This window comes from Prionailurus viverrinus, chromosome B3 (genome assembly GCF_022837055.1).
Source record: "Prionailurus viverrinus isolate Anna chromosome B3, UM_Priviv_1.0, whole genome shotgun sequence".
NCBI classification, from domain to species: domain Eukaryota; kingdom Metazoa; phylum Chordata; class Mammalia; order Carnivora; family Felidae; genus Prionailurus; species Prionailurus viverrinus.
This window is the reverse complement of record NC_062566.1, coordinates 28,959,500-28,982,792: the sequence shown is the minus strand read 5'-3', so window position 1 is coordinate 28,982,792 and position 23,293 is coordinate 28,959,500. Positions and strand designations below refer to the sequence as shown.

Here is a 23,293-nt window from a genome sequence, read left to right as displayed (position 1 = left end):
CCAGAGGGGCTTTAAGAATCTCAGGTTTGCAAAGGCGGATCTCAGGGTCTTTTGTTAAGGCTAACTCATTTGCACCCCTGGTAGCCGCGGTGTGCCGGAAAGCACTTTGGCCTTCTATTCAAACAATCTGGGTTCAAAGCTTGGTTTCAGCACTGACTGTTGGAAGCCTCAGAGCACGACTTTCACTTTCTGAGCCTTAGTTTTCTCATCTGTGAACTGGGGACAATAATACCTTTTAATGGGGTTGTTGTGGTGAGCATGAAATAACCGCTTGAACCTTATACCTGCAATTTCATACGTTTCAATATAATACATATAAGAACCTGACACTAGGAAGTAGTCTATAAATGGAAGCTGTGTTTGTGGTTGTTGTGGTTATTGACCTAAGACATGGCCAGATCTCCCTTCATCTTTATCAGAATTGGTGTCTTAGGGTTCCCATATGCCCCTCTTTTCCATCAGCGCTAATGAGGAAAGGCTTATGTTAGCTGTACTCTCCTTCCTCACTCCCTGTTTTTAGCTGAATACAGCACACACAAGGAAAGCTTCGCCCTGAGTAATATAAGCACATGTCATATCTATCCCTCTTGAGCCGGCCTCGGTTCGAAGATCCCTGGTGATGTTTTTTTACATTTGGATATCTTCAGCATGTTTTCTGATTCCCTCTCCTTTTTGATGCCCACTCCCCAGTCTTCTCATCTTGCTCTCAGACTGGGCCACAACACCGTCTTAGTATTAATTTGTTACATCCATAATAACTGAAAAAAAGCGAGGGCTATAAAATAACAGGACTTCTAGCCTTAGTCTCAGAGTGCTTGGGGAAGGAGTTGGCTCCGCTCCCTAAAACAACTCCCCAGCAAGGGCCCCATAATAGCTTTTAAAAGCCGTGCGTGCATGGGAGTGTTTGAACATAAATACATTGGGTAAGCAGAGGGGGTCTGTCCCCGTGAGTAAAATGTCAAAATCCAATATTTCATAACTTTCTAGGATTTCCCCTCTTCACCCCCCTCCCATCTCCCCTCTATGAATTCCAGCTGTTTACCTCCTCTACCCACCCCTCCTAGACTAAGATAAAGGAAATCGCCCAATCCTGCAAAGCTGAGCTTGTGAGTGGGCACTGTTTTGAGTTAGTCCAGCCTGTGAACCCTGTTCTTTGGGCATTATATTTTCCACACTCGAGCTCCAGATCTGTGGGCCCCAGGGCTGTTTTTGTTTTATGTGACCCCTGGCATCATGGCTGCAATTTATTGAACTATGAGTGGATTCCTAATCCAAGCTGTACTAAGCAAATGTTCTCTCCTGGGAACCTTGGATTAGGGACGAGAGATTATGATTCTAACTGGACTGGTTTCTTGAACAGAAAAGATAAAAATTCAGGAGCTCTAGTGCACCTACCTCCCAGCACCTACCATGAGAAATGAGAAATGAAAAATGAAGAAAGACTATCTGCAGAAAGAGAATGAACCATCTAGAGGCAGTGACCAGAAACAGTGAGATTGGTTTCTGGTTCCTAAAAGCTTCCCAGGCCCCTCTGACCTTGTGTCTCTGAGTCACATTTATCTAGATTAAATCATTTAAGCTAACATAACCTGTACCCAGTGCAGAGTCTACTACAAATCCAGTCTCCTCAGTTGGCCCACAATGTACCCAGCAATCTCTCTACAGGCCAGCTTCTGCCATCATCCCCCATTCTGCTTCAGGGGGAAATTAAAGGCACGGAGGAGGAAACTGTCTTAGTTTTCAGTCCCCTCCAAGCATCTGAATCTCTCCTACTCTTTCTTTCACAGAGAAGAGAGGTCTCTCTCCAAATCCTTCCACTGTGATGTGTATTTCATTCCCTTTTGTCTCTTCAGGAACTTTGCTCCTTCACTTAAGCCTTGCCTTCATGGATAGTCAACTTTTTCCTCTCCCCTACTCTTTGATCTCAGCACATAAAGTTGATGAACTGGCCCAACCTTTAAAAAAAAGTCCCATTTTAATCTCACACACTACTGACTGTCACACATTTGTTTCTTGCCTTCCACAGGCTCCTAGGGAGTCGTGTGACTCTTCAGCTCCACTTCCTACCTTCCATGTATTCCTGAAATCTAGTGCCTTAGACCTAGTGACCTCTTCCTAAAATCTCTACTGAAAATACTTTTGCTGAAGTTGCAAATGACTTTTGAGCTGAAAAACCCATTGGAAATATTTAGGCTTAATTTATTTGACTACTTGATGTCATTTGGCTTTGTTGATCACCCTGACCTGCACCCTTTTCCTCTGTTGGCTCCTATGGGCTATGCTTTTCCCATTTTTTCCCACACCCACATGGGCCCTTCCCGGCATCCTTAGTGCACTCCTTTTCTTGCACTCACCATTGAAATAAGAAAACAGGGCACCTGGCTGGCTGAAGTGTAGAGCGCGTAACTCTTGATCTCGGGGTTATGAGCTTGAGCCCCACATTGGGTGCAGAGATTACTTTAAAACAAAAGTAAATAAATAAGAAAACAGTTTAGTCCACACCAATTTCTCATCTCCTCACTCTTACCAGCAACCTCAATAGCACCCACCTGAAGCAGACCTTGGTAATTTGGGGTTTCTTAGAATCTGATTCCCCTTCCTTCTTTTTTTTTTTTTTTTTTATTAAATTTTTTTTTTCAACGTTTATTTCTTTTTGGGACAGAGAGAGACAGAGCATGAACGGGGGAGGGGCAGAGAGAGGGAGACACAGAATCAGAAACAGGCTCCAGGCTCTGAGCCATCAGCCCAGAGCCTGACGCAGGGCTCGAACTCACAGACCACGAGATCGTGACCTGGCTGAAGTCGGACGCTTAACCGACTGCGCCACCCAGGCGCCCCCGATTCCCCTTCCTTCTTACAAGTAGATAAGCCGAGCCATGACAGACATTGAAAAGGTTGGGCCTTTTTTTTTTTTTTTTTTCCACACCAGCTAAGACAGAGGCATGTGACGTAGGCCTGGCCAAATAGTCCTCAGAAATGCAGATTCTGAAGTAAATGATTCAGAGAAATAGAACCGTGGAGAATTCGTCCTAGCAATAGAAACAGCAGGTTTTCACTGATGGTGAAAGTAGCAGTATTCTCATTGTCTGGTTTAGACATCTCACTTTGGCTTTTGTTCTGGGACTGGCCTCCCATTGTTCCCACTCACTTCCCAAGCTTGCATGTCCTGCTTGGCAATACTTTAACTCCCCCTCCCGACCAGTGCCCTTTCAACAAATGGCTTTTCTGTTTTTTAAAAAAAAATTTTTTTTTCTAATGTTTATTTACTTTTGACAGAGAGAGAGAGAAAGACAGAGCATGAGTGGGAGAGGGGCAGAGAGAGAGGGAGACACAGAATCTGAAGCAGGCTCCAGGCTCTGAGCTGTCAGCACAGAGCCCAACGCAGGGCTCAAACTCATAGACCGCGAGATCATGACCTGAGCTGAAGTCGGACGCTCAACCGACTGAGCCACCCAGGTACCCCTGGCTTTTCTGTTTAAGTCATCCTGTGTGGCATGCTGACTGCAGGTGACTAGGACTCCCAAATTTGCATCTCCACTCTTTCACTTGTCTTTTGGGTAAGTTGCCTTGTAGACAAGTCTACTTGTATGTCTCACAGGCAAAGTCATCTTTTTGTCAGTCTGCATCTCTTCTGTGTTCCCAGCTTTGTGAATAGTATCTGTGACTTGTTCAGCCTGAACCCTGAGAGAAAAGGGTAGACACCTCGTAAACATCTTATGTTTTAGCTCTTAATACAACTTAAATCAATCCCTCCTTTGTATTCCTAGTCTTCCTCACCAGAACCACTGCACTATCCTCCTAACTAGACCCTCTATCCCAGTATCTACTCCTCTGATCTATTCTCCACTTAAGCTGTCCCTCGGGATCTTTTTAAAACCCAAATCTGATCATGTCACTCCTCTATTAAAGCCCATCAATGGCTTCCTCCTGCTCCCGTGATAAAACTGATGCCCGTTCTATGGATCTGGCTTCCACTTGACTCTCGCTACTCCTTCACCTGCATTCTGTACTCCAGCCAGGTCAAGTCACACATTCTTACCAACCCTGCAGGACAATTTTTTTACCCTCCGTAAGTGCTTGATGGGGCTGACAGTCACAATGCCACCTCTGCCCCCTCCCCCACCCCCACCCCACAAAAATGGATACATGACCCATTGGGCCAGGTAGGGGACTCCATCACTCTGACCAACGTGATTAGTTCAGTTATGGGTTTGAGACCTAAGTGGAGCCAATCAATTTTCCCTTCAAAGCTCTCTGGCTTTTGAGGCCATGGCACTAGGAGTGTATGACGTTGAAGCTTCTGGCACTCAGCTCTCCCTGCCACATGGAGAAAGTGTGTCTGTGGCAGGGAAGGTAACGGGACTAAGACACAAAGAGAAACGGAGCCCCGAGAGATGGAGTGAGAGTTAGCTGATGACATTTATTAGATCCCTTGAACTCAGCCCTGCCTAAAGTTAGTAAAACCACTGCACCTCTCAGTTCCTTCTTGCTTAAGCTGGTTTGTGTTGGTTTCTATCACCTGTCGTTCAACCAGTTCAAATACAAAAATGGAATGCAGTGTGCAGATACTAAGTTGGGGGGGGGGGGGTTGGTGAAATTGACATGAAATGGAGGCAGTGGGCGTCTGATACTCCCTGGCAGGAAGGTTGGAAGTCCCTGAGATTTGAGTCACATATCTATCCTAAATGGAGATCTCAGGGACACACTGGAGAAATATCTGGATGTTGAAGTGTGCTGGCCTCTTAAGAGTTTCATCAAGGTCCTGAATTTCTGCTCGTCTCCGTGCTAGCATGACTAGAACCATGCCCAGCTTTGTTTAGAGTTGCTTTTTCTGCCTATGGGCAGCAAGTTAGATGGCCAAGGGGCAAACAATCATGCGTCTTATAGATTGTAAAAGCCAGACCCTCTTCCGTAAGCTAGAGTGAGTGAAAACAAAGGCATAGATTAGGACATCCAACAGGAGATACCGGAGCTTAATGACTGAGAAGCTCTGGAGAAAAAGTGTGACCCTCCACACCACACCTGAATGCGGCTTTTATTCTCCCAAAAAGATTTTTTTGAGAGAGAGAGGGTAGGGGGGAGAAGGAGAGAGGGGGAGAGAGAGAGAGAGAGAGAGAGAGAGAGAGAGAGAGAGAATCCTGAGCAGACTCCATGATGCCAATGCAGAGCCGGACGCAGGGCTCGATCCCAAAGACTGTGAAATCATGACCTGAGCTGAAATCAAGAGTCCAACGCCCAACTGACTGAGCCACCCAGACACCCCTATTCTCCCACATTAAAAAAATACACATATACAGGGGCACCTGGGTGACTCAGTCCGTTGAGCGTCCAACTTCAACTCGGGTCATGATCTTGCAGTTCATGAGTCCGAGCCCCATGTTGAGGTCTGTGCTGACAGCTCAGAGCCTGGAGCCTGCTTTGGATTCTGTGTCTCCCTCTCTTTTTCTCTCCCCCACTCGTACTAAGTCTCTCTCTCTCTCTCTCTCTCTCTCAAAAATAAATAAAAAACATTAATATGTGTGTGTGTGTGTATATACATATACACACACACACATATGTATATATATATACATACACACATGTATATACATTTTACTTAGAATTCAGACAGTACTGGGGATTCTGGTGCCTGGGGATTCCCACTGTGAATCCTGTGGGAAAATGTAGGATATATTGGTCACAAACCTCATGTGCCTTCTTGAACTTAAATCCCCACCTGTGCCAAACAGCCCCTCCTCTTCCACGTCTGTGGTAGAGATGCCACATGGCAGGCCATGGGATCTCACTTCCCAAGCACCCACTTAGGGGGCAACTGGTGCAACTCAGAAATATGGTGGAGGTAGCTCTCTGTGGGATGCACATTGGCCAACAGGAAACAGGAAATGAAAAGGGCACAGATGGATAAACTCCCTCTCAATTCTCCTCTTGGTGAGCTGCTCCAAGGTGCAGTTTCTCTTTGCAAACACCATGTGCTTAGCAAACAACACTGCCAAGTGACCTGTTCTCTCCTCATGGCTCATGCGAAGATGTGACCAACACAGTAATGTGTTGTCTTGCATTGCTTCACATCTTTCCCAACCCATGTCTTTCCTCCCCTCTCATCATCCTAGGCTTTCATCTCCCCAAACAGTGTCAGCACAACAACCCTTACCTCAGAGTCTGTTTTCTAGAGTACTTGGATTAAGACACGGAGCCACAATCAAAACGCCCGTCCCAACGTTAGGTCCCAACAGTGAGATAGCAAGAAGGTCCTGTGGACACAGCAGATTTCCTGCTCAAATGCGGAGAATCTAGCCCGGACTGCTGGCTTTCTGTCAGGGGCCCAAGGCTAAGGTTGGGGTGGGGGTTCAGGCCATTTCTAGCCTACTCCATAGGAGAAGCTGAGGCTCATTTCACAGGCTGTCTTTTTGCCTCCCTGCATTTTCTCCTGGAGACTCAATACTTCTCTTGGGAAAAGTCAGACCCAGGCTTGCAGCCTGTTCTGACTTCTGGGTCTCTGCTCTTAGGCAACTAGAAGGCCAGAGCCTGGAAGTTCAAAATCTCCTCTACAGATGGCCCGCCAGTCAAAGGTTCTGATCAGCCCAGGCTGCTGGAGGGTGGAGAACACTGTGACATTGGTGTATAAAGCCGGGGCTGGGGAGAAAAAGAGTGGCCCTCTGCCCTTTTTGAGTTTGCACTTGGCACAGATTTGGTCACCTCTTTGTGGACCCCACATGGCTCATCCTGGAAGGTCAGCTACTTAGACTACCTTGGTTCTGAACTCCCTGGGCCTATGAGGTTTCTTCCTTCATTGATTATCCCCAAAACATAAGGCTGTGTGACATACTTGTATACAGGTACTGGCCATAAAGGGAGGCTGAGAGGTCAAAAACAGCCTCTGAGTCCCTGATGGATTTGGCTCTGTCATGATGCAGGCAGGTGCCATCCGAACAGTGGATGCCCAAAGATTACAACTGAAGCTGGAAATAATCAAGAGAGATCCTGTGATCTCCATGTCCTTAGCATCTTCTTTGGGAGGGTATTCCATGCATGTTATGTTCCATGAAGCAGAGGTGAAACTCCAGGTCTGGTCAGAGCACACAGCAGATCCAGATCTGCTTCACTCTCAGAGGTCATTCACCCCATCTCAGACTAAAGGTCTTTTCTTCCTATCGAAGGCATCCAGGTTGCATCCAGGGAGAAAGAAATTCCAGGGGCCCTGCCAAAGGCTGAAGACTCTTCCCACAGTCCCCAAGTGATATAAGTTCTCAGAGGGCCCACAAATTCAGTGTCCACTGAGAGACTCCTCTTAGGACTGCTTTGGTGATGTGACCTCAGTGTAATAATGGACATGGCCAGAGGACAAGCAATAGAGCAAGCTGCAGGGTGGCCAGAATGAGTGCTTCTATGGTTGCCTCACTCCTATCCTAAGCATCTCCTTGGGGCTAAGGCATAGGAGCCAGTGCCACTCAGGGATTTTGACTATCTGGTTAGGGCTACCTGGATCATGAGCCAGCCAAGTGTTGAACAGATAATGTTTCTCTGGGGGCACTGAGAAGATTAAGATTGACTTACCACCATATACAGACCATTGTGGAAGTCATGAAGCTGAGGGGGAGGGGAACAGGCAAAGTGTGATCTATTACTAAGAAACAGAAACCTCAAGGGCCTGATCCAGGTTCAAGGATGAGGACTCAGCAAGATTCTTGATGATGGCTACTAGCTCACAGAGCACCCAGGAATCAAATCAGTTGCTTTGAAAGGATTGTATTGCCAGAGAATCCTTGCATCTGGCATACAGGGCTCTGGGAGTGCATAATCTCTAAGACAATCTTTACACCCAAAACCATGTCTGAAAGGAAGAGGAATGCTTCAGTTCCAGAAGGAGCATCCTCCGAGGGATTTCCATAAAGGACAATAGATACTAGGAGATATTTCACAGTGGAAACGGCTAAGAGCAATCAGTTTTGTTAACCATGAAACTCATTCCACTGTCCAGAAAGACGTAATATATGCTATAGGTTCGTGACCATTGTTTTTTCTTCTCCCCTATTCCAGATGGAAGTTTTCCTTTCTTTCTTTAAAAAAAAAAAAAGTTATCTTCTTTCCCTCTCCCATTTCTTTTTTAAATACATGTTTATTTATTTTTGAGAGAGAGCATGGGGGAAGGGGCCGAGAGAGGGGGACAGAGTTTTTGAAGTGGGCTCTGCACTGACAGCAGAGAGCCCAATGCAGGGCTTGAACTCACGAACCAAGGGATCATGACCTGAGCTGAAGTCATGACTCGAGTCATGATGCTTAACCAACTGAGCCACCCAGGTGCCCCTCCCTCTCCCATTTCATATTGGTTATGCACTAGAAGCTAAATTGGTCTTTTAGCCATAGTCTGAAAAATCATAAGTGACATCCAGACCTGATCAAGAATTGCACATCACAAAGGGACACTGGACTGAGGGTTCGGTAAAGAAATTGGACATGATTCTGTTTTGTCTCCCATTTTTGTTGGGCCCAGGATTGTTTCATTGTGGGGCAGGCACATTTTTTAAATTATGTTTGTCAAGAAAAATATAGGTGGATGCTGAGCACTAAAGGGGTGGAATATAGTGGATGCATATTGTTTATCTGCCCATCATTCCTTCCTTTGGGCACCCATTTCTCCCTGCCACATAATCCTGGTGAGGCTATCACTTACGGTGGCCTATTCTTCCACCCTAGAGGCAGGCACATGTCCATTCTGGCCAAAGTCCTCCCTAGGACATTTGAGTTAGAACTAGTGAGGCCAACATATAAAGGGAAGCAGAGCCAAGAGATGGAGATGTCATCAATTGAACCCCTTAGATATAGTCATGCATGAAGGCAAATGCATCCTTTGGTTTATCAATTGTTTGAGGTTTGAATGGGGGTTTTGACACTCGCAACTGGAAGAGTCCAGACTAATACATGCACACACAACAGAGACACAAACACCATGTTGTTCAAACTCATTGGATATTGTACAAGTCTTCCGTGATCTAATAGGGGTCAGCAAACTTGTTGTCTAAAGAACCAGATAGATATTTTAGGCTTTATGGGGCATATATGGTCTCTGTCTCATATTCATTTTTTGTTTTATTTTTACAACCCTTTAAAAAATGTAAAACTCTTACTAGTTTGTGGCCATACAAAAGCAGGTTGCAGGCCAGATTTACTCACAGGCCACAGTTTGCCAACCCCTGCCGGACCTCTACAGCGTTGGCACATGATCTGCTAGTTCTTAGCCATGAAGCAAGATAGTTTAAGTGCCATTTTGGTCCAAGCGTCTTGATATGACTCTGTAGTGAGTTAAGGTTCAGGACAGAGATAGGAATGAGAAAAGGCTCTTGTCTTGGTGCCCACTGTCTGCCACATAATGGGCACTGAATACATGGTAATCATTATTGTTTCTTGGTAATAAAAATAATTTATCAAAAAGAAGCAGCTGTCCTAACAGTTTTGTTCAAATGTCAATGCATCCTTGAAGACCCTTCTCTCCCTCATGTCCTTTAGGAAACCTTTCTCTGACCTCCCTTCCCCATCAATACTCTACTGACCTCCCCCTTCCTGAATCACATACTCTACTGCTTGTGATTACACACCCTGTGTGGCCTGTCTTTCCCACTATCTCTGAGCACTTATAACATGCCTGAGCCCTAGCTCCTAGCACAGTGCTTAGCCCCTAGCATGGAAGGGCCTCCATGCCGCCATTTGAATATCTGTTTGAAGGTGCAGGTGCTCTATATGTCCACCTCTGTCCAGGGTGATCAGTCTATGTGTCAGCGTTGTGCTCGTGTAGCGATGCCCTCAACACCGGTTCCTCTCCCAATGGGAAATTATTTGTTAATATACACTGCACCTTACCTGGTAATGTTATTACCATATCTGTTATTCATCCCATTCACTCCAAAAATGAGTCAAAGACAGAGGAACAGGTGGGAACAAGTTTTCTTAGATTCTGTTATGAAGGAGGAACCCTCCAACCCCACCCCCCCACACCCTTTCCTGTCTGATGTAATATCAGATCAGAGGCCTCCAGCCTCAGCCACATCTGGGGATCAGAGGGCCCACCACACGGCTGGGGCCCCAGACCAGTTTGTCCCATGTCTATGAGGTGGAGGGGAAATGATCCTCCTGGGAAAAATATGTGCAAGGCCCTGCAGGCCCAGGACAGGCTGACCAAGGCAAGGTGAGTCATGGTGTTCTAGGCTGAATCTTTTGCCCATCTCACAGAAGCAGGCAGAAAGCACCACCGTTGATCAGCTTTATATGGCACCCACTGAATACAACAGATAGACAAAGACAGACAGACAGAGCACACACCACTTCTAAGCTGAACACTGCTCACCATCTAGAAGCACCTTGGATAAGCACATGTGAGACACTCTTGCATAGGAAAGATGTACTTTTTAAAGGAATGAAGAAGTATTTTGGCAAAACATCTACTTCCCTCCCAGGTCCTGGGTAAAGAGGGACCTCTAAATTCTGAAGCTTCTACATATTGAAAATTATCCCCTTCTCAATGGCAGTATATACAGTAGCAAACCTTCCAAGTCTGTTGTCACAGCCCTCTACATATATCCTGAATCTACTTTACAGGTGGGCAAACATAGACTTGGAGACAGAAGGTGGCCTGGAACAAGGGGACACTGGGGCTGACTTAAGGTGAGGGGAAACAGGAGGTGTCTCGGCTCAGCCAAAGGCAGGGCCTCTGTCTATCTGGATGGGGAAGGGAAAGGCTGGGGTGGTTAAAACTCCCTCTCTTCCTGTCTGGGGAAGCAGTGGTTCCACAGGAAAGGCCTTCAAGAAGGACACTCCTGCTGGCTAGAGGGCCTCTCAGGGTGGCAAAGGCCAGGACAGGCCAGAGCTCCTCCTGGAGCTCTTCAGAGATGCTCTCTGAGTTTGGGGATTATGGGTTCCCTGCTTCTATAACTCTTTTTGTTACCTGCATGGGAGCTAGACCTTAAGTCCTTGATTATTTTAAAAAGGCAAGGTGGGGGGGGGGGAATTTAAGAGGGAATGAGACACAGAACAATCTTTCCACAGCCTCCCTCTGCCTGGGCTGAGGCTTTCAAGGGTCTCCTTCACCCTGTCTCCTAGGGATATTTAAAGGCAGCTTGTATGAGACTCTATACTGTCTTTTTGTTTCTCTTGTGTTTTTTTCTTTTGTTTTGTTTTTGTTTTTGTTTTTTTTGTTTCTTTGTTTTAATTTATATAGATATATATATTCTTTAAAAAAAAGCAATAGTCCTTTGGTCCCTAAACTCTAAGGAATGATATGATTTTGAAAGAAGTAAATCTGGGCTTCCCTTGCAGAGAAGCCCTTGGCACCCCCAAGGCCCTCTGCTGGTTCCCCTAGACAGTCAATCCTCAGCCAGCCCCAGCTGCCTTGCCAGCCTGCGCTCTATGCCACAGGCACAGGACAACCCACTTGATGAAAACAATCCTTAACGTGGCCTGAGCCCCAGGCGCCAGCCTTGGGTCCGATCCACCTCCATTCATGGCTGCTCCTTCGGGAAGGGCTGCTCAAGCATTTCTGTGCTTTTCCTTTCCTTTCTTCTCACTCTTCAGTTTCTGTCGTTGGGTATTGGTTGATAAGGAGAGAGGAAAAAGAAAATATAAAGAGGCAAAAATCACTCTGGAGGGCAAGACAGGAGGGAGCCGCCTGCCCCAGCAGTGACGTCTCAGGTGAGTGAGTGGACCTCTTTTCCCAGGGGTAGAGCTGCCGCAGGCTCAAGGCAGCAGCCTGATCCACTGAAGTGCCCTTGGGTCCTCCTGGGAAGATGACTTCAGCCCCACACCCTCTCCAAAGAGCTCCCTGGGATAGCGCAAGTGAGGCAGGGCCACATGGACCTTCTGAGACAGCAAGTCTCTGGAAGGCACAGGCAGCTGGCCCTGCCAGAAACCTAAGGGGCTTGTCATCTCTCTCCCCATCACCCACCAGGCCCTGTGGATCCTGCTTCTTTAGCTTATCTGCTTCTCTCCTCATCTCCATGTTCTCTGCCATTATCCCAGGCCCCTGCATCTTATCCCTTCTTTGCTTAACTCCCCAGTGTCCAGACTTGTGACCCTTCACAACTTTTCTAGTCTCATCCTCCAACTGCCCTGCCCTCCCCACATACAACTTCTCTACTCCCATGGCCCCCTGTGGCTCTCCCTGCAGTAGAACTACTAATGGTAGTTCTACTAATCTAATGGTTAGATCTTGCCATAACTGTCTCTCCCAGACTATGGAGACAGGAAGTTGTCTAATTCATCTCCATCCTTGGAGAAACATCAAAGTCTCCAGCTGAGGATTCCTCCTTCGCTTCTGGCTCTTCTCTCCCAGACTCTTTCAGAGGTGGGTGCTCCTGACATCTCAAAAGGAACATCAAAGCGGACAGGGCCTCCATCACTCAGGCCCCATCTGCCTGGGGTCCACCAAGGACTCACCTTTCTGTGGCTGGTCAGTGAGAGAAGATCAGTAAGGCCGATTGGCATCCTTGGGCCTCTTTAGCTGGACTTTGAGCCTCTTCATGCCAATTTGAAAGCCATTCATGGCCTGAATAGCTGTCTGGGCACTGGTTGGATTGTCAAAGCTAACAAACCCTGGGGAGCGGGAGCGGGGGCGTGGGCAGAGAGGTCAGCTGGGAACTCTGCCTGGCAGGGTCCCTTCTCTCTGACAAGCCCCGTCTGTCCCTGTTCCCTCCGGCCAGTCCCATCAAAACATATACCCCCCACCCTCCATTGTTTGCATGTGCTTATGCACACATGGATACACACTCATACTTACATAGGCAAGTGGCCTAAGTTTCCTAAAGGTATAATTCTTGGAAGGACAGGAAGAAATTCTGAGTGTGTTGGCAATGGGGAGTGTGCGGCTTGGGGGATTTCCTTGTCTTTCCCTGACATGGGTTAATTCTCTGCCTCTACGGCTCCCATTCTAGTCCTCTAAACTGTAGCTGGGGCTGGAGGGGATCTCTGGCCCCAGACTACATTCTTCCTGCCCTGCTAGACTCTAAAGCCTGACCTGGTCGAACATCTTCCAGACACCTGACTTTCTCAGGTGAACCTGAAGTGGCCTTGTTCCGGTCTGAGCTTACTACTGTGAGGCTTACTGGTATGTGAGCCTGCTTTTGTGCCATATGATTCTCTGGGAGTCATTGACTTATGGAGGGATAAGCCTAGGGTCTGCACTGAATCTCGAAGTTATGAGCGGGAGAGGCCCACGGATGGGGCTCAGCTCACCGAAACATTTGCTCTGGTTGGTGGCTCGGTCCACAAAGACTTTGGCAGAGACAACAGCTCCAAAGGGCAGGAATGTTTGTATGAGTTCTGCATCACCAAACTCCTGAGGCAGGTGATAGATGAAGAGGTTACAGCCTTCGGGGCCTGCAGGAACAGCAGCACGCTGGTTCAGGGGAGGGACCCTGAGTCCAGCCCCACCGCACCCTGATCTCCAGCCCCCTGTCTCTCACCTTCTCTTTGCTGCTGGGGCAGGGCTGAAGACTGCTGGGGAAAAGCTGTGCTCACTGGGGCATAAGCCGATGGATAGGCTGCTGGAGACAGAAGTGGGAGTGGGCAGTGACCCCCAGAAGCCATCCCCCAAGCATGGTCCCATCTGCCTGGCCATCTTTGACCAATTCAGCCCAGTACAGGTAACCCTACCTCTAGAGGGGTTGTTCTGGGCCCAGGGATAGGGGGATGGGAGGGTCGACTCCTCAGGAGAGAGCCTCACCCCCGCCCCTCCCCCAAGTTTCCCTATTCCTTTCTGGGGCCCTTCAACGCCCCCCCAGGCCGCGTAGCGCCAAGTGAAACCTGCGTAGTGGTGCATCCCAGCGTAGGCCTGCTGCAGGGGGTCAGCCACACCGGGGCTCTGGGCTGGGGAGAGACGGGCGCGAGGCCCACGGTGAAGGTGGGCGGGTGGGGAGGTGGAGGGATGTTGTGATAGGCAGCAGGGAAGGAGGAGTCCCTTCCCAGGGCGGTTGCTCCCCCCTACCCCCGGCTCCCCGCACCCCACTCCTTTTCCGGGAGATTTGGGCGGAGCGGAGGGCCCACCTGGGTAAGGGGAGAGCCCGTTATTGTAGAGAGTGTCAGAGCCCGGCTGCCCGTTGGTCTGGGGAGTCAGGGGGCCGAATCCATTAACCCCGATGGGTGCTGGCAGACCGGGAAGCGAGCCAGGGCCGCCGCCCGGCGGGGAACTGGCTGCTGGAGGCGAGGAGGTCGGAGAGTCAGGCCACAGCCCTGCGGGGCCGGATCCCAGCCGCCGCCCCGCCCCTGCGCGCAGTACCTGCCGCGGGCAACAGCGGCGCGGCTACCAGGCTGAAGGCCGCCACGTGCTGCATCTGGGCCGCCACTGCGGCCACGGGGCCTAGGCCCGGGCCCTGTGCCGCCGCCAGCAGGGCCGCCTGGTGCTGCAGGATCTTTGGGAGGGAAGAAGGGCGGGTGTGGAGGACCCAGCGGCGGGCACCTGCCCTGGCTCCCGACCTCCAGCCTGGTCCAGCCGCCCACCCGCCCTTCCGTGACCTCCGGGGCCAGGCACATACCGCGGTGGTGTAGGCTCCACAAGCCCCCAGAGGCAGCGGTGCCGGGTGGAAGGCACCCAGCTGGCCCGCCATCTGCTGCATCCGCCGCAGCGCGCGCTCCCTGTCCGTGTCCGCCAGCTTGACCACGAGGCTGGACGAGGCTCCCTGGGTAGGGCAGGGGAGGCCGCCGTGACCAGTCCAGACCCCAGCCCCGGCCCTAGGCCAAGCGCTTTGCCCATTAGGCCTTTTGTTGGGGGCACCGATCGCATGTGGGGAGAAGCCCGTCCCCACCCCCACTGACCTCACCCAGGGCCCCGGGTGCCCGCCCTCACCGCCATGGTCCGGCTGCCATGCAGACTCTGGATAGCTGCCTGAGCTTCCCCCTGACTCCCGAACTTCACAAAGGCACAGCCTGGGGCAGAATAGAAGGATTGGTGGCTCAGGCCACAGGGGCCAAAAGGTCATGCGGCCCAGAATGAGGCAGGAAATCCCAGGGTCAGCTCAAGTCACCTTTACTGGTACCATCAGGGCTCCGCAAGACGGTGCACTCCTCGATATGGCCAAAGGGCTGGAACAGGCGCCTGACGTCCTCCTCACCCTGCTGCTTCCCCAGCATTCCCACAAACAGCTTTCGGTCCTCTGGGGACAAATCCAGGAGTGACCTGGAGACCCTAAGTCCTCTTGGGCTCCCCAGAGTAGCCAGAGGAGTTTAAGAAGGTAGTTCACCACGGCCCAGCACTGGGAAGAGGTATAGGGAGTGAGAATGCCCTGGGGCTACAAGGTTGGGTTTCTTTGAGGGGGAAGGATGATCTATAGACAGATCTAGAGGAAAAGAACTTAACCCAAATACACCATGAAAACTCAGGTCGTGAGAAAAAACAAGAAAGACTGCTTGCTGCTCTTGTGGAAAGTGATTTGGTTGATCTCTTTGGTTTGGTAGAGCCCTATATACATCTTTTATATGTTTGGCCTTTCTGTTGTTAGAGTCCAAGAAAGGCTATTTTGGACCATTTCAGCCTTATTCAGGGAGGGGATCCTCAAAGAAGGCCTTTGTATTCAGACTGGATTCGGAGAAGAGAAGTTCACCTTTGCTAGTCAGCCTGATGGCAGTGCTATCAATGCCCCTTCCTGTGCAAACCAGGGAGGGTTCTGGGCAAAAAACAAAAAACAAAACAAAACAAAAACAGCACAGAAAACCTTTGTCTCATTGTACTACCTCATCCCCAGATATTGAACACTGGAATGATGAATCTCCAAGTCTAGCACCAAACTCAACTCGGGTGCCCAAAGGTTGAAAGAGAGCAGGAAGCTTGGGTTCCTGAGCCTCCAACATTAGCATTTCCCCCCCTACACTTGCCAAACCCTTGACCCCTTTCCTTAACTCTCAGCTCAACCAACTTATTGCCTCGTTGAGCTTCCAAGGCCCTCATTGAGCCCCACTGCCTCCTTTCTGCCTTCCCTGATTCTCTTGCCCTGATCCTTCCTCAGGTGTCCATGCTAAGAAGAACAGTTCTTTCTGCCTGTAGAACTTGGATGACCACCTGAGAATAAGTCATATCCCTCCCTGTCTTCACTCTTCCTCTGGGAGTAGAGATGCCAGGAAAGAGACTGCAAGCTTTGCGTGTGTTCCTTGGAGCTGGGGCTGGAAACCAGGGCTCATCTGCAGATCTAGCAAGTAAGGTCTCAGCAGCACCATCCAGGAGCCCAGGGTAGAGGGGCCCAGCCCACAGGGCCTACTGTCAAAGCCCTGTCCTTTCTGCACCAACAAAAATCTCTGCAATAGGATGCGGCTTCATGTAGGCAACATACATTGACAGAGAAGGAATGGGTGAGATTCTGCCTTCAGGCTTCACCTTCAGATCCTAGAGCCCAAGAAAACCCATCCCACACTCCTTTACTCCTTGACAAGTTTGGCTAGGCCACTGGGGATCCCTGGGTCCTGAGTGCAAGGGAGACAATGCTGGTGAGAGTCATAGACTGAAGCCTGGGTGGCAATGAAAAGGAAGAATAGACTCCCTGAAGTTAGCAGTGGAGTGAATCTCCAGCAGGGTTATCTGTGTGTCCACATTTTACCTGGATGGTGTGGGATTCAGCCTAGGCTGTCCTGGGAGTCTAAGGGGTCTATCAATTCTGTGTCTGTGTGGAGGGTGGGGCTGTAGTTTACATGGGACAGGCAGAGCATGTTTCAGCAGAATCCTGCCCCCTCTCCAGAGGGTTGCTGCCCATTGATCCCAAGGGGGAAGGGATATACAGTGTACTGTGGCTGGAATCCTAGAGGAAGCGCTGGCCTTCTGTGGTGAGAGTACAATCTGATGAGTGTGCTTCACTTCTGGGAGTGTTAGCTACAGAAGAGTGCTTTTGGAACAGATCACTGGTTTCTTTCTTTTTTTTCTTTTAGAAAAAGCTGTGGAATATGCTGTTCTAACAAAAACATTAGGATGAAGCTCGAAATGTAAGAGACAACTGCTCTGACTGAAACCAAAAAAGTGGGGGTGGGGATGGGGGGGCTGAAGTTCCTCTTGCTTCATCTTCTAGAACCCCCTAAATGGGACTCCAAGGAAAGTCCTTTAAAAACCACTGACCTAAAAGATAACAAACATACGGTGTATGAAGAGGGATCTGAGATCATCCTTTCCAGGAAACCAAGAAGACCAGAAAAGGTCTTTCACGAATTGCTTGATCAGTCTGCTGGTGGCTTTGCCTTGACGTCGGAAGACAGGCCCTGTTTGCTCAGGGAATCACACCCCAGAAAACTGTGTCATTGTTCTGAGCTATGATACTAAAGTATGCCCATATGTCTGTCAGAAGTCCAGGGGGCGCTTAGAGAAGATCCTACGACCTCGAGTCCCAAGGCTTAAAGAGGGCTTCGTGATGCCCTAATTTGTAGTGCAGCTGCATCACTGGGTAGGGCCTACAAGATGGTGATGGCACCTAGGTAAGATGTTATACCACATGGACCAGCATCCAGGTAGCCCTAGGTAGGAAGAGAAAAGTCAAGGCTGAGATGGAGCTCCCAAGACAATAAACAGGATTGTGTAGACAGTGGCCTGATCCTTTATCTGCTCTTCCTCTCGTTGCTCTATTCTGCTGATGGTGGTCAGTTCAAGCTCATGACACAGACCATGAAATTCTCTGATCCTTCTTTTCCAGTGCCAAGTCAAGAATTTCAATTTCCACGAGAGGGCACTGACCCTATGGTTCTGGCCTACTGGGCTCTACAGAATTTGAAATTGAAATGAAGCTGGGGTACAGACTGGGCTGTTTCACAGGTGTCACTTTGACTCCTGGTATTCCCTTTACCACTTTACGGGGAGCCTGATGATGTTTGACAGGAGGATGATCTAGGTCACAATGACCATGAGTTTCAGGTGATCTTGAAATGGTGGGATAAGTTTCTCAGGGACCTGCCAAAGAGAAGTACAGGCTAGACCTCCTAAGAGTAGCCCAAAATACACAGCCCTGAAGGTTCTGAGGGCTGATTAGTGCCCCCAGAGAGAGATGGTGGTGGGAGTTAGCCCAGGTAATTCAATTTCCTCTAGTTCAAACTCTATCAGTTTAGGAAAGCGAGGGTTCTATAAGACGTGGGTCAGAAATGTCTGCATAAAATCATCCCATGGGCAGTGGGTGGGGCCCCAGCAAGATGGGAATATCAAGGAAGGAGGCTCAACCTTCCCAGAGTGGAAGGAATTGGAAGATAGCATTAGTGTGGAGTTGAGACAGAATTAGATAGACACACAGTTGAATAGCATTACCACATTCTCTTGTTGTCAACTAAGGTGTACTCCTTGGTCTTCTATCAAATGCTTTTTTGAACCCAGATCAAGTTGTTTGGGCCCAGAGGCCCTTCTCCTTAAAGCTGCCTTGTGTAGCTGGCTATACAGGTCAGGGATTCTAATGCAGCAAGTGATGGGCTTTGAGAACCCAGAGTCAGAGTCAGTCCACTCCCTCTTCCTCAAGAAAGGCACCAAGATGCTGTTCAAGAAAGGAGGCTCTGCCTCAAGTTGGCCCAGAGGAATTCCTCAAGGGCCCAAGCTTCTGGCTTCTAGGCCTCTCACACCCACTCACCTTCCTGTTGGTGGGATGTCATGATTGTAGGGACTGTTAGGAACAAGGTTACAGCATTAAACCACCAAATATATCTTAAAATATATATTAAACCACCAAATATATCTTTAAAATACTGGTCCATCTTTCAGTCCAAATTCCAACCCCAGGGGTCTTGCTGGTGGCAGCATTTGGAGCATAGCCTCTCTCCCCTGATGTTCTTAGTGATGACTCCAGCACAAGGAGCCAAGAAAGCCCGGGATAGTCAGTGAAGGAAACACCCAGGGTAAACCAGAGTCTTCTGGCCCAACCTTATAAGCATCAAGAAGAGCTTTAATTCCACAAATGTTAGAACTAATAAACAAATTCAGCAAGTTGCAGAATACAAAATCAACACAGAATCAGTTGTGTTTTTATACACTAGCAATGAACAATCCAAAAAGAAAATTAAGAAAACAGTTCCATTTATAGTAGCATCAAAGAGAATAAAATACTTAGGAATAAACTTAAACAAGGAGGAAAAAGACTTGTCTCCTGAAAACTACAAAATATTGCTGAAAAATTTAAGAAGACACAAATAAATGGAAGACATCTTGTGTTCATGGATTGAAAGACTTAATATTGCTAGATGTCACCACTACCCAAAGAGATCTGCAGATTTAATGTAATTTCTATTAAAGTACCAATGGTACTTTTTGCAGAAATAGAGAAATCCATTCTAAAATTCATATGAAATCTCAAGAAACCTTGAACAGTCAAGACAATCTCAAAAAAGAAGAAAGTTTGAGATCTCACACTTTCTGATTTCAAACTTATTACAAAGCTACAGTAATCAAGCAGTGTGACACTGGCATAAAGACACGCAGACCAATGGAATAGAATAGAGGCCAGAAATAAGCCCTCACATATATGGTCAAGTGATTTTTGACAAGAGTGCCAGTCTTTTCAACAAATAGTGTTGAGAAAAGTGGATATATACATGCAAAAGAATGACATTGGACCCTTACTTTCACCGTATACAAAAATTAACTGAAAATGAATCAAAGACCTAAGCATGAGTGCTAAAAGTATGACACTGTTAGAAGAAATCAGGGGAAAAGCTTCATGACCTTGCATTTGGCAATGATTTCTTAGATATGACACCACACACACAGGCAACAAAAGTAAGAATACATAAACTGAACCACATCAGAATTAAAAACTTCTGTGCATCAAAGTACACACTCGGAGCTACAGAGTAGGAGAAAATATTTGCAAGTCATATATCTGATAAGGGGTTAATATCCAGAATAAGAGCTCCTACAACTCAACAACAACAAAAAATAAATGATCCTATTAAAAAGTGAGCAAAGGGGCTCAGTTGGTTGGGCGTCCGACTTCGGTTTGGGTCATGAGTTTGAGTCCCATGTGGGCTCTGTGCTGACAGCTCAGCGTCTGAATTTGGCTCAGGTCATGATCTTGCGGTTTGTGGGTTCGGGCCTGTGTCAGGCTCTGTGCTGGCAGCTTGGAGCCTGGAGCCTGCTTCAGATTCTGTGTCTCTGCCCCTCCCCCACTCACGCTCTGTTTCTCTCTCTCTCTCTCTCTCTCTCTCGCTCTCTCAAAAATAAATAAACTTTTTTAAAAAGTGAGCAAAGGGCTTAAATAAGCTTGTCACCAAAGAAGATATACAAATAGCCAGTGAGCATATACAAAAATGCTCAACACAACTGTAAATCCTTAAGTAAAAATTAAAGCCATAAACCATATCACCTTACACCTATTAGGATGACTAGTTTTGGGGAGAGGGTTGTTTGATTTTTTTTAATTAATTAATTTATTTTGAGAGAGCACGCACAAGTGGAGGAGGGGCGGAGAGAGAGAGAGAATCCCAAGCAGACTCTGCTCAGCGGGGGGCCTTTTGCAGGGCTCAATCCCACAACCCAGAGATCACAACCTGAGCCCATATCAAGAGTCAGCCACTTAACTGCTTAAGCGAGTGAGCCACCCAGGTGTTCCTAGGAGAAGAAGGAGAAGGTGGAGGAGGAGAGGAAGGAGAAAAGGATAAGAAGAAGGGGGGGGGGAGGAGGAGTGGGAGGAGAGGAAGGAAAAAGTAGCAAGTGTTGGAAAGAATGTGGAGAAATTGAAACTGGGGACTTTGTGCACTGTTGGTAGGAATGTAAAATGGTATAGCCACTATGGAAAACAGTATGGCAGCTCTACCCAAAATTTAAAATAGGATTACCATATGATCCAGCAATACCAGTTTTGAGTGTTATATCAAAAAGAATTGAAAACCAAGTCTCAGAGAGATATTTGTACACTTATGTTCATAGTAGCATTATCCACAAGAGCTAAACATGGAAGTAATCCAAATATCTATCAGCCAATGAATGGATAAAGAAAGTGTGGTGTATATACATGTATATATGTATACACACACACACACACACACACAATGGAATATTATTCAGCCTTTGAAAGGAAGGGAAATCTGACATATGCTACAACATGGATGAACCTTGAAGACATGATGCTAAGTGAAATAGGCCAGCCACAAAAAGACAAATACTGTATGATTTCAGTTAAATGAGATATCTAGAGAAGTCAAATTCATAGAAACAGAAAGTAGAGGATGGTTACAGGGGCTGGAGGGAGTTACTTAATGGGTAAGGTTTGGGGTTTTATAAGATGAAGAAATTCTGGGGCGCCTGGGTGGCGCAGTCGGTTAAGCGTCCAACTTCAGCCAGGTCACGATCTCGCGGTCCGTGAGTTCGAGCCCCGCGTCAGGCTCTGGGCTGATGGCTCAGAGCCTGGAGCCTGTTTCCGATTCTGTGTCTCCCTCTCTCTCTGCCCCTCCCCCGTTCATGCTCTGTCTCTCTCTGTCCCAAAAATAAATAAACGTTGAAAAAAAAAATTTTTTAAAAATGATGAAGAAATTCTGGAGATGGGTTGCACAACAATGTGAATATACTTAATACAAGTGAACTGTGCACTTAAAAATTGTAAAGGTGAATATAAAAGTGGTAAAGGTGATAAAGTTTATGTTATGTCTATTTTACTATAATTTTTTAAAATGAAGAAGGGGCTGGGAAAATAAAATAAGATAAAAAAAACAGAGAGGGACGCAAACCACAAGGGACTCCTAGCTACAGAGAACAAACTGAGGGAGGGGCGCCTGGGTGGCTCAGTTGGTTGAGCCACCAACTTCGGCTCAGGTCATGATCTCACGGTCTGTGAGTTCGAGCCCCTCGTCGGGCTCTGTGCTGACAGCTCAGAGCCTGGAGCCTGCTTCGGATTCTGTGCCTCCCTCTCTCTCTGCCCCTCCCCCATTCATGCTCTCTCTCTCTCTCTCTCTCTCTCTCTCTGTCAAAAATAAATAAACATTAAAAAAAATTTTAAAAACCCTGAGGGTTGATGGAGGGAGGTGGGGGGGGGGGATGGCCTAGATGGGTGATGGGCGATGGACATTAACGAGGGCACTTGTGATGAGCACTGGGTATTCCATGTAAGTGATGAATCACTAAATTCGACTCCTGAAACCAATATACACTATATGTTAACTAACTTGAATTTAAATAAAATCTTGGAAGAAAAAAGATGAAGAAGGGCTCTAAGGAGGGCTGAAAAATAGGCACATAGACCAAGAAAGAACAGAGACTCTGTTGTCCCTTAATCCTGATCCAGAAGAACCACAAAGTGAGGTAGAAAGGTAGACCAAGCCTGAGAGTCCAGGTTCCTCTGAGAGAGAAGAATCTCAGGATCCAGACTGTATTTTCCTTTGCAGGCTGTATACCTATACCTGAAGGGCTCGTCAGCGCCGTTCAGCCATTGCCATGACCTAAAAGTGTTAACAATCAGCTTTGGGTGATCTGTTCTGCGTCAAGCTTAAGGAGAGCACCTCCTTTTACCTTCAGAGGTAGAATTAATGTTAGGAAGTGAAACATTGACTTGAGTAGTCTTAAGCACTACTGTGAATCTTATCCAGTCAGGTCTTCACTGGAAGAATGCCTTTTAGAATTAAGTAAGTATAAGAATCAAAGACAAATATGAGTGTCAGGTGACCAACTGAACAGTTGTTGCTAAGGTGTATATGTGACTTAGGTCAGAGGCTATGTCCCAGTATTATGCAATTCTGAACATTCTAGCTCAATACTTTAACTCAAAGTTCAGTTGTAAAACACTGAATAAAAGAGAATCCTGGATAAAATTAGAAAAATGTGGCCCACCTAGTTAGATAATTATATATACAGTATTTTGTATTCCAAATCCAAATCCAAACAAACCTGTGCAAATACAGGCAGAAATTACTTAATTAATTATAGGATGGTGATAGGAGGGTTGATATAACAGATCATTGGCCTTTTCAGTTCACCAAACTTCAAGATTAAAAAAAGAGATGCCTTACTTCAGAGAGCATTTAAGATTTCAAAGTTTCAAAAAACTAAAGTGGAAAGAGTGCATGGATTGATTACTTAACCTATATCTGTACCTCGGGCATCCTGGATACATGAATATTTTCTAGGTTAAAAACAAAAAAACAAAAAAACAAAAAAACAAAAACCTAAGTTGGAGAATGGGACAAGCAAAGTAATCACTATTATGCTTTATGAATTTATTGATTTTGTTATAAAATTTGAAAGAGATGAAAAAATATACAAGAGTTCAATGATTTTGAAGATTTTGCCTTAGGACTAAAAAATACTTTTCCTGTAAGATTGGTACTTACAACTTAACTTATTTTTTGTGCCTCCATAGCAGAGATAATGTAAGTTAGA

General features: G+C 47.2%; 1 protein-coding gene across 2 annotated transcripts in view; it reads right to left on the bottom strand.

Moving 5' to 3' along the window:
- Positions 1-10,006: 10,006 nt before the first annotated feature.
- Positions 10,007-23,293, bottom strand: part of CELF6 (CUGBP Elav-like family member 6) — a 30,787-nt gene continuing 17,500 nt past the window's right edge. Inside the window, exons 4-13 of one of the 2 annotated variants that reach the window (XM_047864233.1) lie at positions 15,006-15,134; positions 14,828-14,907; positions 14,517-14,660; positions 14,261-14,393; positions 14,029-14,178; positions 13,789-13,851; positions 13,449-13,529; positions 13,219-13,362; positions 12,424-12,579; positions 10,007-11,565 (exon numbers count right to left, since the gene is read on the bottom strand). In XM_047864233.1, coding sequence (XP_047720189.1) covers positions 12,452-12,579; positions 13,219-13,362; positions 13,449-13,529; positions 13,789-13,851; positions 14,029-14,178; positions 14,261-14,393; positions 14,517-14,660; positions 14,828-14,907; positions 15,006-15,134 — 1,052 coding nt within the window. In that variant the 3' untranslated portion in view covers positions 10,007-11,565; positions 12,424-12,451. The remainder of the gene's footprint in view (positions 11,566-12,423; positions 12,580-13,218; positions 13,363-13,448; positions 13,530-13,788; positions 13,852-14,028; positions 14,179-14,260; positions 14,394-14,516; positions 14,661-14,827; positions 14,908-15,005; positions 15,135-23,293) is intronic. The other variant, XM_047864234.1, reaches the window with a different exon arrangement.